Genomic DNA, 15,563 nt, shown 5'->3' on the forward strand with positions numbered 1-15,563 from the left:
GGAACTTTCCTTACTGCACTAGTGGCATCCTATCAAGGTTTCATGCTGGAATTCCCTGAGCTCCTGAGAGAGACCTCTTCCTTCACAAAGTCTATGAAAGCACTAAGGTGGTAATAGAAGTGATTTAACAACTGAATTCAGTGATTTGGATGGGGGACCCAATACTTTTAGCAATATGGTGAAAAGTCCAGTATTTTAGGTGATTACAATTTCTATATTCCTTAATAAATCAGGACAAATTAGAATCAAACATCTTCAGGTAACCTGTCTCTTAGAAAAAAGTCCAAGGACTACTCTTTACCTTTTAAACAAGACTAAAGGTTACCAATTAAAAATGTTAGTCTAAAATGATATCCAATGAAAGTCTCCATAGCAACAGCTAGAGTGATTCATAGAGCGTGTCAGTCTGTGAAATAAATTTCACACTTCAGTGAACCGCGGCCTCTGCAGCGAGATTTTGTTTGAATGTACGAGCGAAGCGTGCATGTTAGAAACAAAAATAAACACAATAAAATCTATTGCTCCGCGACTCTTTGTCGAGATTGTCAGTTGTTAAAATTACACATGACAGGTGAGAATGATTTATTGTTGTTTTGCTTCTTTTTTTGGCTGCAATATCTGAAGCATTGATTTGATTTTTTTTTTTTTTTGTTTGTTTGTTTCCCCAAGTACTCCCAAGTGTAAATACGCACCATTTGTCATTTATCAGTGTGTTTCTACAGCTCAAGTAATTGGTGAGAAAAAGCCTTAAGTCAGATTTTATTTTCAACTGTGTTCCGTCTAATCAGCCTCATACCGGCACACTGCTCATTAGCTTTCTGTAGGGCTTTCGTTCTTTCGTCCCCTCTCCTCACTAACTTTCTCATTTGCTGTCATGCAGTTTCTTCATTTCTGTTTTCCTCTCATTTAATCAATTTATCCACCCCAGTTCACTGGTAGCAGAAGACCTCTAAGGGATCCCTACCCCCCTGGTTTATCTGAGGTTTTCTCCCTTCCCTTTCATTGCCTCTCTCTGTCTTCTTTTTCATATTTTCTGTGAGAAAGTAGGTTCACAACAGACCTCCCACATTCCTGCATAACACACACACTCAAACTAGAGCAAAAATCGTGACTGCTGGAGCCACATAAGCCAAAGATTACAAGCCTTTGAACTGTAACAAACACAAACGCACTAAGAAACAACATTAATAGTGCACTACAAAGATCGCATGATCAATTTTACACTTTTCTGTGACCACACAGCCCTGAGAACAGAGCAGCTGGGGGAAATCTATAAAAGTGAGGAAAAAACGGGGTGGAAATTAGGAGGTGAGGAAATGTGAAAGTGAAAAACGTGAGAAGGAACCTGGAATGTCACTATAATGACTTCTGAACAGGTTGGAGGCTGTTTTATGAGTTCGGCTTCATTCCTATTGAAGCAAAGTCAAATCCATCCATCTGTGCAGCAACCAAACTCGCTGATCCTTCTTTAAAACCTCCTTCTGTTGGAGGAAAAGACCAAGAGAACAGCCCCTTTTTTCCTGCATGCGTGTCTGCTGCCCATTTGCTTTTGTTTACTGGAGTTAGGCTCCTGTCTGATGAAGCTTCTATAATCTTAAAACTCCAGCTAATTTGGTAGTGGGAAATGTTTCAGAAAATACTAGATTGAGACAACAATTTGGGACTTTTAAGTATGACTGACTAGCAATCCAATTCATCATACGACAGCACAATGTGTCCCCCTCACTCCTCTTGTTTTCTTGTCACCTTTCAAGATTTAAGAGCATAAACCAAATTTCAAAATCACAAAAAGATAGCTTGAGTAAATAATTAAATTCCACTAGCCTCACCCAGGCCTGATTATTTCCAGAATAAAAAATACTTTCAATAAAAAATATCTAACATTATGTAGGCTAAAAGATCTCAAAAAGGCACAACATACCCCATACCTACAGTAAATAAAAAAAAAAGTTTCTGACATGGATCAATCTAGAAGTTTAAAATGTAATTTCTAAGTATTTGGGACTCCAAAAAATCCCAATAGGAACAATTATCCATGAAGTAGAAATACATGGAATAGTGGTGAACCTTTCAAGAAGTTGAAGGCCGACTAATGTAAAATTACTCCAAGAGTGCATCAAAGACTCAAACAGTAGTCACAAAAGAACTGAAAACAACACCTAAGGCACTGCAGGTCTCATTTGTCTCGGTAAGTCTTCTCGTGTGAACCAAAAGACAAAAATGGGGCAAAAATGTCATCAATGGCAAAATTTCAAGGTAAAAATCTCTGATGGTTGAAAGGAGCACAAAGGCCTGGCTCACATTTGCAAAAAAAAAAGAAAAAACACTCTTAATGATTTTAAAGACCTTAGGAAAAATACTGAGTGCACAAACAAAACAAAAGTGGAACTTTTTTTCTTTTGATAAATGAAATAATTATTTGAATTTGCTCAGGTTATTGGTCGGATATTAAAATTTGTTTCATGACTTCAAGCATATTAGTGTGACAAAAACGCAAAAAACTGAGTTTTTCACAGAACTCTGTAGGATTTATAGTTAGCCCTATAAACAGATGACTTTGAAGACCGTCGTGAACTTAAATTCGAATTGTGACTTATTAAGCTGCACTTCAAACATTCCAGTGAGTGTACCTTGAGCTGTTCTTCTCCATTTACAAACCTTGAGCTACCTACTTCAGCTAATGGTGGTGTTCTCTTGTCTTAGTGTGTCAAGGTCTAGCATGGCTAATGGCCAAAACATTGTCATTGTCAAATTGATGTGGTGGTTACTGCAGCAGCCAACAGCTGAGAGCACTCAGCATCTTGTCAGTCCTCTTTACGGGCAGTGGAGTGGAAATGTTAAGTGCCACCATTACTGATTTCCCTGTCAGAGAGTAATTTGCAGATATACTATTGTTATAGTGGGGCATTCAAATCATCACAGTAGTGACATTCACCGTCTGAACAACATTTAGAAGTAAAAGACGAGGAAACTTGAGTCAATCTGCAGTGCAGACATTTGCGCTTCTGTTTTATGCCTTACTGCAATGAAGGTAAATAAATGCCTTCTTAACAAGTAAACAGATATGTGAAAGATACTGAGTTAAAGGCACAGTTAAGGATTTCTCTAGTGAGGTTCTTTTAAAACCTCTTACTTGCAAGTGATAATTGTCGTCTTCATGTACTAAATATTCAGATTAGTTGATCCCAAAGACGAATTAATGGCTTGTCTGAGATGGGGAAAAATTAAAGTGGACTTCTACAATCTCAAAAGAACTCCAAACACAAAACATCACAGTGGTTTAAAGAATGTGAACCTCTTAAATTACTATCACGCCTGATATCTTGGCTCATTTACAGGTGTTTTTGTTTTTGATTATGTTTCATGCTGCTTAATTTCTGTGTGTATTAATTGCATATTATCTATTTTTTTCTGTTTACTTTTGGAAAAGGCTCTGGAAAAATAGCTTTATCTACTCAGTTATTTATACAGAAACCAATGATTATTTCCATAAAAGAAGATTACCAATGTTAACCACTAGTGATCTTCCTGGGTGAAACACTAATAAATAACCATGTAAAGCATTTCTGGCCTAAAAGAAATGTTAAAAAGACAAAGTTAGGATTTTTTTTTGTTTGTTTTCAAAGTGCTCTCCATTTCTATTAGAATGTTTCTGAAGCTTTGTACAGCTTCAAATCCTGATCCCAGTAAATTTTTCACAAGGGAAAATCACTAATGACACACCACTTGGGTGTGACACCTGCTTTTTCTGAACAGTTTGAATAAGCACATTCTGCTTTGTTGATATTCACTACAATTTTCTGAAAATCCAAAAACCCACTGAGTAAATAAACCTGTTTCAGAGAGAAACCCCTCAAACCTGAAATCCTAGTATAAAGTACAAAAGTTTTTACGGCTACCTCAATGAGAGCTTGATGAATGAAGGATGACGTTTCAGGAGAGACCTCCCATGGTGACTTCTCCTCAACCATGATGGCATCCAGAGTGGCCTTCTCAAGGATAACATCAAAGGATGCATCAGCAAAGGAGAGTTGACGAACGTCCATCTGATGCCAGGTCATACCAGGACAACTGCTGTACCTGGCACTCATAGCGCTGATGCAAACCGAGGAGTAGTCTATGTTGGTAATCGCATGGTAGCCGGCACCGTACATGTCTCCACCCAAACTGCTGTTTCCACAACCTGAGAGCAATGGAGAAAAAGAAACATAAGCCGTCAATGGGGGACAAAGAAAAACACCAAGCATGCAGAGAAGAGCAGGTTATTAACTGAGAAGGGGAAAGATATGTGAATATGGTGGGAAAATTAACATAACTATTAAGGGACCAGAGTGTTTGGTGTCTTAATTGAATAAATGCGATGATTAGAGTTACTCTTATGATTGGCTGGAGCTAAGTGCAGTATTCTGCAGGACTCCCTCTTGTGTCTGATGAAAAAGACTCAACATTTAGATTAATTGATTTTCAATCACAAGTGGAAACAGGTCGGTTCCCCCATTTAAGGTAGGGCATAGTCAGGGTCACAGCTTCAAAATCATTACATTCCCCATCACATCATTCCTGAAGTTTAAAAGTTATTTTAATGAGTTGTCAAAGACAGTGACGGAATCAGTCAGGTTAACCGGTCCTGCCAACGGTCAGTCAGCAGTGTTTGAAGGCCAGTAAGTCCCTTGAACCCTTCATAATTGCAAAACACTAGGTTGGATTTTTGGGATTTTATTGATGAAGCTGTTTCCTAGCTTTCCAGGTATGGTGTTGTTACATTGGTCAAAACAAACCAGGAGAATTTAGTATCAAATCAAGTCATGTCAAGTCTGAGCTTTGTGTGTCAGGGAGAAATTCAGTGTTGTGCTGCAATGTAGCTGGGAACATTATCTCTCCTTGACCTCACCATTGAATGTACTTTTTCTAAATAAAAGATCCACCAAGCACCAAGATTGTTTGATGTTAATACTGGATCTTTACTAAGATATTTGAGAGGAAGTTGCGTTGATTTACACGCTTGGTGTACATGGCATGTGTTAGCTGTGGTAGATTTTACAATTGTCAAAACACAGGCTGGCTAAAAAATAAAGGTTGATATACCACACACAACAGACCACCACAGCTTAGGTGATGAGTGTGATATTTCACATATCAGGAAGCACATTTGAGGTTAAACTACCTTGCAACATTTCTTGAGTACTTTTTACAAGTCTTCACTTATCGTTTTGACTCAACACAAAACTAATTTAAATTCTTTAAATGACTAAAACATTGTGAGACTTTAAAAAAGAACATCATGATCTAGGCTCATTGTTTAGGGCTAGAAGAATTGACAGGCAAAATTGGAAGTGACATGATAAAAGAAAATTGAAGAAAGTTTCAATTTTCTAAAATGTAGCAAGACAAAAATAACCAACTGAATGCAGCATCTCACCTTTTGGATACGATGAGTCAGACTGTAAATGGAGGAGGAGGAGGAGGAGGAGGAAGAGGAGGAAGAGGAAAAGAAGGAGGCAAAGGAAGAACATGAAACAGGAGTAACAAGAAAAGTTATGTTGGGCATATAGTCTATACACAATATGTAAATAGTGTCATTGGGAAGTATTTTGTTTAACTTTTTGCAGCTCGGGTACATGTGCATGTATTTAAAAGGATCTGCCTGGGGACGTGTGAGAGGGTACGAAAGGTGTGGCTGGGACTTTGAGCGACATGCTGGCAGTGACACCTCAGCTGCAAACGTGTGGCTCCTTCTTGTTATCACCTTCCTGCTTCCACTAATTACCACTATGCAACAGCTTCACATAAGCATGTGCCAGAGAACCCAGGATGATTCAGTTTGCAGTCTCACACCAAACAACACGTTAGTAACCTATTTAGATGTGTGTTTGCCTGCCTGTGTGCTGTACATGCTCAAACCTTATGCTGCACGACCACAGGTGGCAAGGACTTCTGAACACAGATATTTATACATCAAGAAAATTGAGCAAAACTAATAAAGGATGATTTAACAAGACAAAAACAGAGAAATTGAAGCCACAGATGCAGCCATGCAACAACAACCCAACATTGCATTGATCAGTCCTAACAGGTAATCTGCATTTCAAATAATTGAGCAAAATAAATAATTTTTCTTTCCTTCCTGCAACAATCTTTTTATGCACTTTGTTTGGAGTTTAATAAAAGGACATGAAATGTGTGCAGATTTATGATGAAGGTTGTATTTTTGAGGTTTAGATTTATTCTTGAACAGCTACAGTGCTCTCAGTCTATCCCAAATGTTAATGAACCCAGAAACCAATTACTTTAGAAAATAAAAGTGAGATATTGGCTTTTTTATGAGAGTATCTGTGTGTGAATAATTATTAGACAACTAATAGTGCATAGGAATTTTGTGGAAACAAACAAAATGGCAAATTTTCCCATCACACTTTCAAATCTGTAAAAGTAAGAATAATACACAACCAGTTCTTCCTACTTTATCTCAATCCCTCTTGGCAAACATGAGGTTTTGGTTTCCATCCCCTGCTGGACCCCACAGCATGTCAGACGTTCCCTTCAAAGGGTTTTCCCCCATAAACACACATATGCGTATGTGTGTGTGTTATCTTTTTCCAGGCATGTTGCTCTGAGGAAAGGCCGGACATGATGTCTCATTCCTGGCGGTCGTCGGGATAAGTTTACTTGCCACACTCTCCTCAAGGTCAAGAGTCCTACACTGGGTCAGTGAGACCTGCTGATGGTTCCATGCACTCATAAACACTCTAATGAGTTACCTGCAAACATAAGTCTTTAAATTTAAAAAATATATATTTTGTGAGAATGTTTGTTTTTTTTTTCACTTAAAAGGCAAGGTTGTCTCAATTACAGTCTCTGGTTCCTATTTAGGACAGAATATCTTCTGATAACCGGATCTCACTCCAATGTCAGCATTTTCCCACAGGACACAGTCGTAAGGCAGATGCCTTTAGTACTTCGAAGAAATCAGAGCTGTACTTTTTTATACATATTTCCCACTGAGGCTCAAAACCTCTCAAAGGCATAAAAAAGGCCAAGTTTGTGTGATTAAACTAAATAGACCAAAATAAATTCTAAATAAATAAATGTCCAATAAACAAGATGCGTGCTTCAGCAAAGAATTATCCAAGTGGGGTTTGCAAGTTTTAGCTTTTTGTCATTTCTTCCCTAACAATTGTGTTTTCCAGCTTAATTGTATGGATAAATAAAGCTCTGAAGTGATTTATTGTGGCCTCGTGTTCTTAAATCATTAAAACCTGTCATTTTGACGGGGGTGTATTCAATTTTGCAGCTCTCCAGTGAAGTAAGGAAAGTTCCATCGGTGTCTGAGGTGGTTAAGTTCGTCTTGGTGTTACATGAGTTTGTCTGGCACAGATTATCCAGGTGAGTCTGGGGCCTTACATGTCTGCAGGTAATAAATAGGAGGCTTTACATTCCTACTAAACAGACCAACTGGATTATTAAAAGCAGAAGAGAAGACAAGACTAAAGTTAGAAGTGTCGTATAACCTCGCTCCGGATGCCCGTGTGAGCATGTGATGGAAAACCTAATCCTGCTCTCAAAATGTTTCATAACACTCATATAATAAACAACTGAACACTCTGCTATGCAGCAGTTGCCTGAGTAAACAGATTGTTATTGTGTTTGCTTTTCTGTTAAAATTAATATCCAAAATAATTATTTTATAAGTTGCATCGACAGCTGCTAGCACACATATGATGGCCAAAGATGGACATGGTACCTTGCAGTCTATCAAAGACGGGTTAAAGGACATCTGGTGTGTGACCCGAGAAATCCTTTGATATTTAAGGACCAGCTGAACATGTGAGTGACAGCTGTAGAGATATGACACAGGAAAGGAAACCTCTGAGGCAATCCCCAGGAATACTTTAGGATTATTCTGCTGACGGGAAACACATAGAAAAGGGCCTCACACATAATCACATATGCAGCTTTAAATTCAATTTGAAGCTGTGAATTCAAAGATAAATTCAATGAGTCAAACAACAATATAAATAAATTATAAAAGTTAGTAAAGCAAAGAACAACATTCTTTGCTAAAATAACATACAACAGCATTCCTATGATTTTTAATAACTAAAATAGCTATAAAATAATGTGTTTGTATAATTTATAGAAAATAATAAGTATGTTTAAAAAAACTATTTCTCTGCACTCGTCTTATTTCACCAAATACAAAGTGGATATTTTCTTTTCTTGCTAATGTTTATTTAGAAACCTTGTGACATTTTACAGTGGTTTGACTGTTTGTGTTGCTTCAGCTTCGACAATTTTTTACTTTAATTTTCAAATAAATTGGAACTCTGATGGGAATGGCGTGGTTCCAAGAAACACATCACTGGAACCCACCAACATAGTGAGCAGCACTGTTTACCAAAAATAATACATAACAGGTTTAACACACTCCATCCAGAAAGAATTTTCTGTCCTAAATCAATCTATATTCATCAAGAGTTTGTCCAGTGGATTAAATATTTTTTAGTACTTGCACTTCTCTAACTCAAGTACTAAAAAACACCCTCTTGCTTACTTCTATGGCTCCTATGTGATGTGACTGCACCTTTCAGATGTAAGATGATGTCCTTCCACATAAACAGCAGATCTGGATGACATGTATGGTCAAAGAGGGGCAGTGGGTGGGGAACCCCTGTGCGTCAGCCAGCGATGTGAAACATTCAAGCCGTGAGCCATGAGCTGAGCTGAACTGAGCGCAGCAGTGGAAACTCCATGATGTCAGAGGCATTTGTAGTATTTGTTCACATCCCAGATTGGTTTTGACACATTAAGGATGGCGACCAAGGCCCATGCTGATGAAAGGTGATGTTCAAGTGAACACATAGCAACACCCAGCTCAACCAACCCCAGTCCACCAAGGCTCTGGGCAAGCCCGAAGAAAACTGATGCCATGATGACATGCTGCTAAATTTAGCTGCGACTGTTGCAAATGTTAACAAATACTGTAGAAAGCTCCCATGTGGAGTGTATTTGTTTTTGTGTCACGCTGTGAGTGGATAAACAAATAAATCTGAGTCTTCATATGAGTGCATTTTGGAGTCAGTTTATATGAATCATATTAAGCCAGATCAAATAAAGATGTGGAAGTACAGATATTTTCCAGCAGTTTCTTAAGCAAGGTGATGAAAAGCATGCACATATCAGAGAGCATGCACCAAGATAGTAACATTGGTTTCTAACCAATTACCTCTTATCTTTCTATTGGGTCACTATCAACATCCATTCTTATTTAGTTAAATCTAACTATTTATGACTCAGACAAATTGCAGCAGCTCTTTAAAGCAGTCTTTGCTGCACACACTTATTTGTGATGTGTATAAATTTAGTTTATGGAAATATACTGAAAATGTACTAATATTTTCTTATTAGTAAATGCACCATACTATTAGATGAAAGTAGTAAGACTCTTCAGTCACCGGTCTCCCAAACTAACTGCTTTCAGGAAGGTGTTCAAACTGAAGTAAGTATGGAGATATACAGTAAGAGGCAATCTAAAAGGAAACTGCATCATCTATAACATGTCAAGATAGGTTTTTTTGGCTTGATCAGGCTGAGAAAGAGTGAGAAAGGTAGACTTTCAGGGCGCACCATGAAGGCTAAACTGCAGTTTTAGTAACACTAACCATCCTACGCCAACATAATACTGTAAAAGCCGTTCAAGATGTAATCGGTTTGTTTTAGCAGGTAAACTCTGTCATCACAGTAAAGACACTAAGACAGCTTTATCTTCATTTAAGATGTTTCCTCATTATAATCTTAAAAAATAAATAAATAAGCATACTATTTCAGTAATCAAATGTGCAATGGATGTGGAAGTGGAAAGTCTATCGTCGACAAGGTGTTAGGAACCAGTTTGTTTCCCAGACACCCCTTAGACAGATCTTACACCTCCTCCCAGCAGTTGTCTGTGTCACTAGAAACAAGAGACCAAAAAATGGAAGTCGTACCAACAAATGTGTCAGTGGTGTCGGTGGAGTAAATTAGGCTGCAGTCATGTGTGAAAGAAGGAAAATGTCATCCACAATCCGAAGCTTTCGCCTGCTGCTAGTTAAACATTCAACTTTTCTGTAGGAAAAAGGCAAGTGTGAGCTAAGGTGAGAATGTTTGGAAATCAAGATAAATAATAAATGATGTCAAGGTTAAAATCTATTAGCAACATCCACACACATTTGTCTGGTGCTTCTTGGTCGCCTAAAGGCTGAAACTAGAGTCCAAGAGGAACTAAGAAAAAAGAACAGTTTTACATTCTTAAAACAAACTTAAAAACAAATTAGCTAATTTTATTTTAGAAACATTGCCAGATTTGCAACAGCGCCGGAAAATCCTGGTTCCTTCTAGTTTCCTCCTGTAATGCTGGGACCAGTTAAGCATTACGCTCCAGTAAGATAGCCATGGGCAATCTGAAGCAGCTAATAAGCCAGTCTGTTACGAATACCCAAGCTTACAAGGATGCTTATGTTTTTGCTTGCGACTGGACTGAAATACAGATGCTGCAAAATCCAAACTGTTTTCATGGAGGGGCTGATTTTACCCCTCCAGCTTACCCATGCTGTAGTCTAAGCTGATTGAAAGTTGAGTTTAATTTTTGTGTTTACAAGTTGTAACAACTAATACTGTAGTAAAACAACAAGCTTAGATATTTTGAGAGATGGTGCAGATTAAACATCTGACGGGAGAACAGAGGGAGTAAAAATACTCAGAGGCCTGTTTCAAAGAGAAATGGCCCAGTTTCTGAAAACTATAGATTTCCTATCACGGTAGTTAAAGATGTAAAAATATCTGCCAATTTTTATTGTTATCTTAAGAAAATGTAAGATGTAAAGAAAAAAGTTTTCATGGAGTTGAAATGCAGCATAAGAAAAGTCTGCAAATTGTGAGTCAGCTAAGATGTCAAGTAAAGGGCATCTTCAAATTGGGCAGCTTTCTATTTTTCCGCAGCATGATTTCTAATAGGTAGTCAGCCAGGCTCTTTTCTGTTATAAAAAAGGTATGAACAATGGATGACGATGAAGCTTACAGTTTAAAATGACAAAGCAAGGAAAAAATTACCAGAAAATGTGAGAGGATAAAAACAGAAAAAGAAATACTGTAAATAATTGTGTTTGAAGCAGAGAGAATCCTCCACTTGATGTATTCCTGACATTCTGAGCTCTGGACTCAGGATGTCATATAAAAACTTGTGATTTTCCTACATATTAGAACAAAAATGTATTTCAACTTGAATAATATTTCAGAATTTCAAGTAATTTAACTAAGTATTCAGCTAAGGCTGAGTACTTCAGGAAGGTTTTCGTAAAATCTGACAAATCATTACTCAGCATTGTGTAGGAGGCTTACACTGTTGAAACATCAGAGAATCTCACACAGCATTCTTAGGAAAGACCTACATGCCAAATGTGAAGCATGGAGGTGGAAGTATTATAGCTTAGTGACATTCGGTAGAGGAATCTACCATGAGATCTACCTGTGATGGGGGCTGTAAGAAAAATTTAAGCTAAAGATGAAACGGGATCCTGAAACAAGACAATGACCCAAAACATATCAGTAGGTCCAACAAAGGCTGGCTGAGAAATAAGAGAAGGATAGTCCCGGAGTGGCAGAGTTAAACCCATGTCTTCATTGGGAATGGGCTGGAGATGCAGAAAACCCCTCAAACATCTGCAAGTTGAAAGTGCAAAATGGGGCACACTAGCTATTAGAAGGCATGGGGCATTAACGTTTTCCTCATTGAGAAAGCAAATTTTTGGTTTATTTCTTTTATTTAATGGGTAAAACAAGGTTATTCTTTTGTCAAAGTAGGATTACATAATTTTCCATTCTTAAAAAGTAGAAGAATAAACATCAGTATGTGATCATTTGTTAATAAAGACCTGGATATTTGAAGTGGGATCCTAATTTTCGAATGTCAGTAACTCTCCAGATTTGAGTCACATAATCAGAAGGAGACATTTTTACAACCACTGTATGCACGTGTGTTTCCTCTTTTTTCCTCTTTTCCAAATTTATATATTCTTCAAATGAAATGTTCTGTCAAGTAGTTTCAGAAGCTGCAGAAAACTTGCATCAGCACATCGGCCAGCTGAAACTCTCCAAAGCTCGTTTTTTCCGGCATCCTCTCCTCACAAGCATTTTCTTCCCTCCCTTTACAAAATCGACATCAGTTATGTAAGTGGTTGCAGAGGTAATTAGTGACTGAATAATTAAGGATGTGGCTGTAACTGTTTGATGGCATATGTGTGTGTGTTTGTAGGCGTGTGTGTGACAGAGTGAGAGATAGAGGACTTTTGGAAGGACTCTACTGTATGAATCTGCCTCTCTGCTGTGGTATGAACACTGACGCCTCTCCTTCTGATAAAAAAAACACCAACAGGCACCAGGAGTTTGAGCAAAGTAAACTGCAAGAGTGGAGAGTCATCGTTTCTCACTTTGTGTGCCAGAACCTACAGTTACTGAAAGCCACCCACGCCCCTCTTTAGATTACCATTAATTTCTTGTGGCTGGTCGAGCATTTGCTGAGCTTCTTTTCTTTTTAAAAACTAATGGCCAGAGTGCATTACAGCACACTCTTTACAGATGCATAGACATATGAAAGCTGCAGCACTACGTTTTTCATTTAAAACCCATTTTTAAGTCAGTAATAGCAAAAAGGGATGCATGTTTATGTTTATGGCTGTGGGAAAAGACTGGAAATCAATATAACAAATGAGGCACTAATGCTAAAGGTGAGCAGGTGTCAGGTGAAGTAAGCGACATGACATTAAGTAGGGTGACTATAAGCAAGTAAAACAAGTAAAAAATAAAACTTGGAATAAAACAGAAACAGGATTTTTTTTGTGTGCTAGATGGTACATTATGAGACCAAGAAAAAACAAAATATCTCTGAGCAAAACCAAAATATCTTTTCCAAAATATCCTTTCATTTAATGAGGTAAAGTGTATCTGAACCAAGATGGCCCTCTCTGGAAAATGGACATGTTAAATCATTAATTAACTCAGGTAAACCACATCTTCTGAAAACCTGAGTTAATTTCCTATCAAGAATCCGCTTAACTGAATAATAAATAAATACAACCTGTCTGACATGACATAGGCTAAAATCTCTCAAAAAGTAAGTCTACAAATCCAAGAATAGATGAGAGATAAACATTGCTGGATCTGGATTAGCCTGGATAGTATTGCATTGTCATTTCAAAACCTTTGGGACTCCATTAAGCCAGAGTGAGATATTATCTACACAGTAAAAGAGCCTGACCTACCCAAATTACTTTAACATGTCACTGACAGCTCATGAAGGAGGTCACAAAGGAACCCAGAACATCTAAAGTACTGCAAGCCTCATTTCCCTCAGTAAATGTCAGTGTTAATTATTTAACAATAAAAAAGAGAACAGGCAAAAATGTCTAACCCTCCAAAAAATGACTTAGAAACATTCCCCAAAAAACATCTTAATGCTCTCCAAGTTATTAGAGGAATGATTTTAACAGATGGTGTTAAAAGGTTTAAGTCCCATTACATTTGGTGTAAAACTAACACAGATTTTCAGAAAAAGATCATCATACTGACAGTCAAATAAAGTGTAGATAGCAGACTGGTCCACGGCTGGTTAGCTACTTTAAGATTAATGAATTAATTAACTAGATTGGATAATGTACTGGATTAAATGTACTGTTTGATAACTAAGGTCAATTAGAATATATCTGTGACTGAAACGACATTTTTATAGAGTGCCTCAAGATGACATTTGTTGAGAATTGAAAATATATAAATAAACTGAGCTGAATTGGACACCTGTTGATTAATAAATTCATTTCAGTATTGGTTTTAAGGCCGCTAACCACTTGCGCTCCATTTGACCTACATGAACTCCTACATCCATGTGCCACATTTGTTCCCTAGAGTCAGCAGACTACAGACTTTTACTTTATGCTGCAAACTCAGAGGTGAAAGAGCATTTTGAGTTTTGGTCCCAAGTTAAGGAAGGCTTGCCATTGCATATCAAGCAGGCACCTTTATTTACTGCTTTTTATTTAGTAAGTAAAACATACTTTAACTCTGGCTTATAGCTCAGTACAAGTTGTTAAATGTGACATTTTTCTGCTTGTTTTTATATTTGTATACTCTGCTAACCTTTACTCTTCTAATAAGAGTGCACCTTTTTTCTCTTAAGTTTGATTTTAATGTACAGCACTTGTTGTCCTTCAAGATACAACATCCACCCCTTCAAATTCTCACCAGTATTACATAAACCCAAGATGATACAAAGATAATGAACTATTTATACAACCATTGTTTCCATCTATCAATCACAAGAAATTTTAATTGTATTGAAGAGGACACAGTTAATAATATCATTTAACAACCTACAAAGAATATGTAAATGCACCCATCTTCACATCATCACATCCATTGTCAACGAGACATAAATGACAGATTACATTTTAAATGTTCTATGAAGGAAATTTCACTTATTTTTGTTTGTAGGGTTGTATATTGGAGTTAATTCTGGTCTGGTTTATAATAAACTCACAGGGCCTTTCCAGGAGCGTCAATATCATTCTGTTACATGGTTGGTTTAAAAGTCGTAAGGGATTATAGAATACAATCTGTGAATATTTGTACCAAATACTTAGAAAACGGTCACAATGGCAAAAATAAAAGTTTTGTGAAGGTAAACCAAATACTCTTTAAAACATCATTCCATAAATCTGCTGGCAGTCAGGATTGCAGCAGCCTTTAGCTGTGGACTGATTTCACACTGTACAAAACTGAAGTGTTTTTCTTTACAGGGTATGAGCCAAAAAACAGAACACAACCTAACTACTGTTCTGTCACAACTTTTGCTGACTTTGTCCAAGTAACACTTGAATATGCACCAGCAATGCTCATAACACCTCCTCTCTGGTATTTCATCCACAAGAGGTACTTTTTTCCCTGACAGTCAATAGATCTGACTATAAAAAGCTTTTATCCTGCATCTACGGTGTCCTCAGTCTTCAGCACACAAATGTTTTTATGTCCTCAAAACGTTTATAGACAAAATATGGCCATTCTTTTTTGCAGTTCTTTTCAAACTTCATCAAGTTGGATCTACGTGCCCAATTTGGAGAACAAAAGATCATTTCAGATCAGTTTACTGGACATGACATCAATGGCCTCAGTGAAGGTACAATGGCCTTTTCCTTTCAGATCATATGCATACTAACTGTCTCCTTTACTTTTAATCACTGCATTACCATTCTCTGCAATAGAAAAATCTACATCGACTGAACATTTTCGATCAAAACAAAACCAAGAAGAATATTTGCAAATGAGCAACGGCTAAACTGATAGTTTTCTTGCTCTTACTAAACTGAATTTCACGACTGACCTATTTGCAAAGCTTGAAATAAATAAATGAACAAGCCTGTTAGTGACGGCTGTGTCTCCGAAAATGTCTGCCCTCTCACTCACCTTTATGTTCATTTTAGCTAGACTGCGGCTGTTGCAGATAGTCATATTTATTTATCCATCTGCCCATGTCAGGAGTA

At 37.4% G+C, this 15,563-nt stretch overlaps 1 protein-coding gene across 1 annotated transcript in view; it reads right to left on the reverse strand.

Moving 5' to 3' along the window:
* LOC102233305 (endothelin-converting enzyme 2) overlaps nucleotides 1-15,563 on the reverse strand; it is a 74,458-nt gene that overhangs the window by 33,935 nt on the left and 24,960 nt on the right. The window contains exon 3 of the mRNA XM_005796058.2: nucleotides 3,900-4,183. Coding sequence (XP_005796115.1) covers nucleotides 3,900-4,183 — 284 coding nt within the window. The remainder of the gene's footprint in view (nucleotides 1-3,899; nucleotides 4,184-15,563) is intronic.

This window comes from Xiphophorus maculatus, chromosome 6 (genome assembly GCF_002775205.1).
Source record: "Xiphophorus maculatus strain JP 163 A chromosome 6, X_maculatus-5.0-male, whole genome shotgun sequence".
Lineage (NCBI taxonomy): Eukaryota > Metazoa > Chordata > Actinopteri > Cyprinodontiformes > Poeciliidae > Xiphophorus > Xiphophorus maculatus.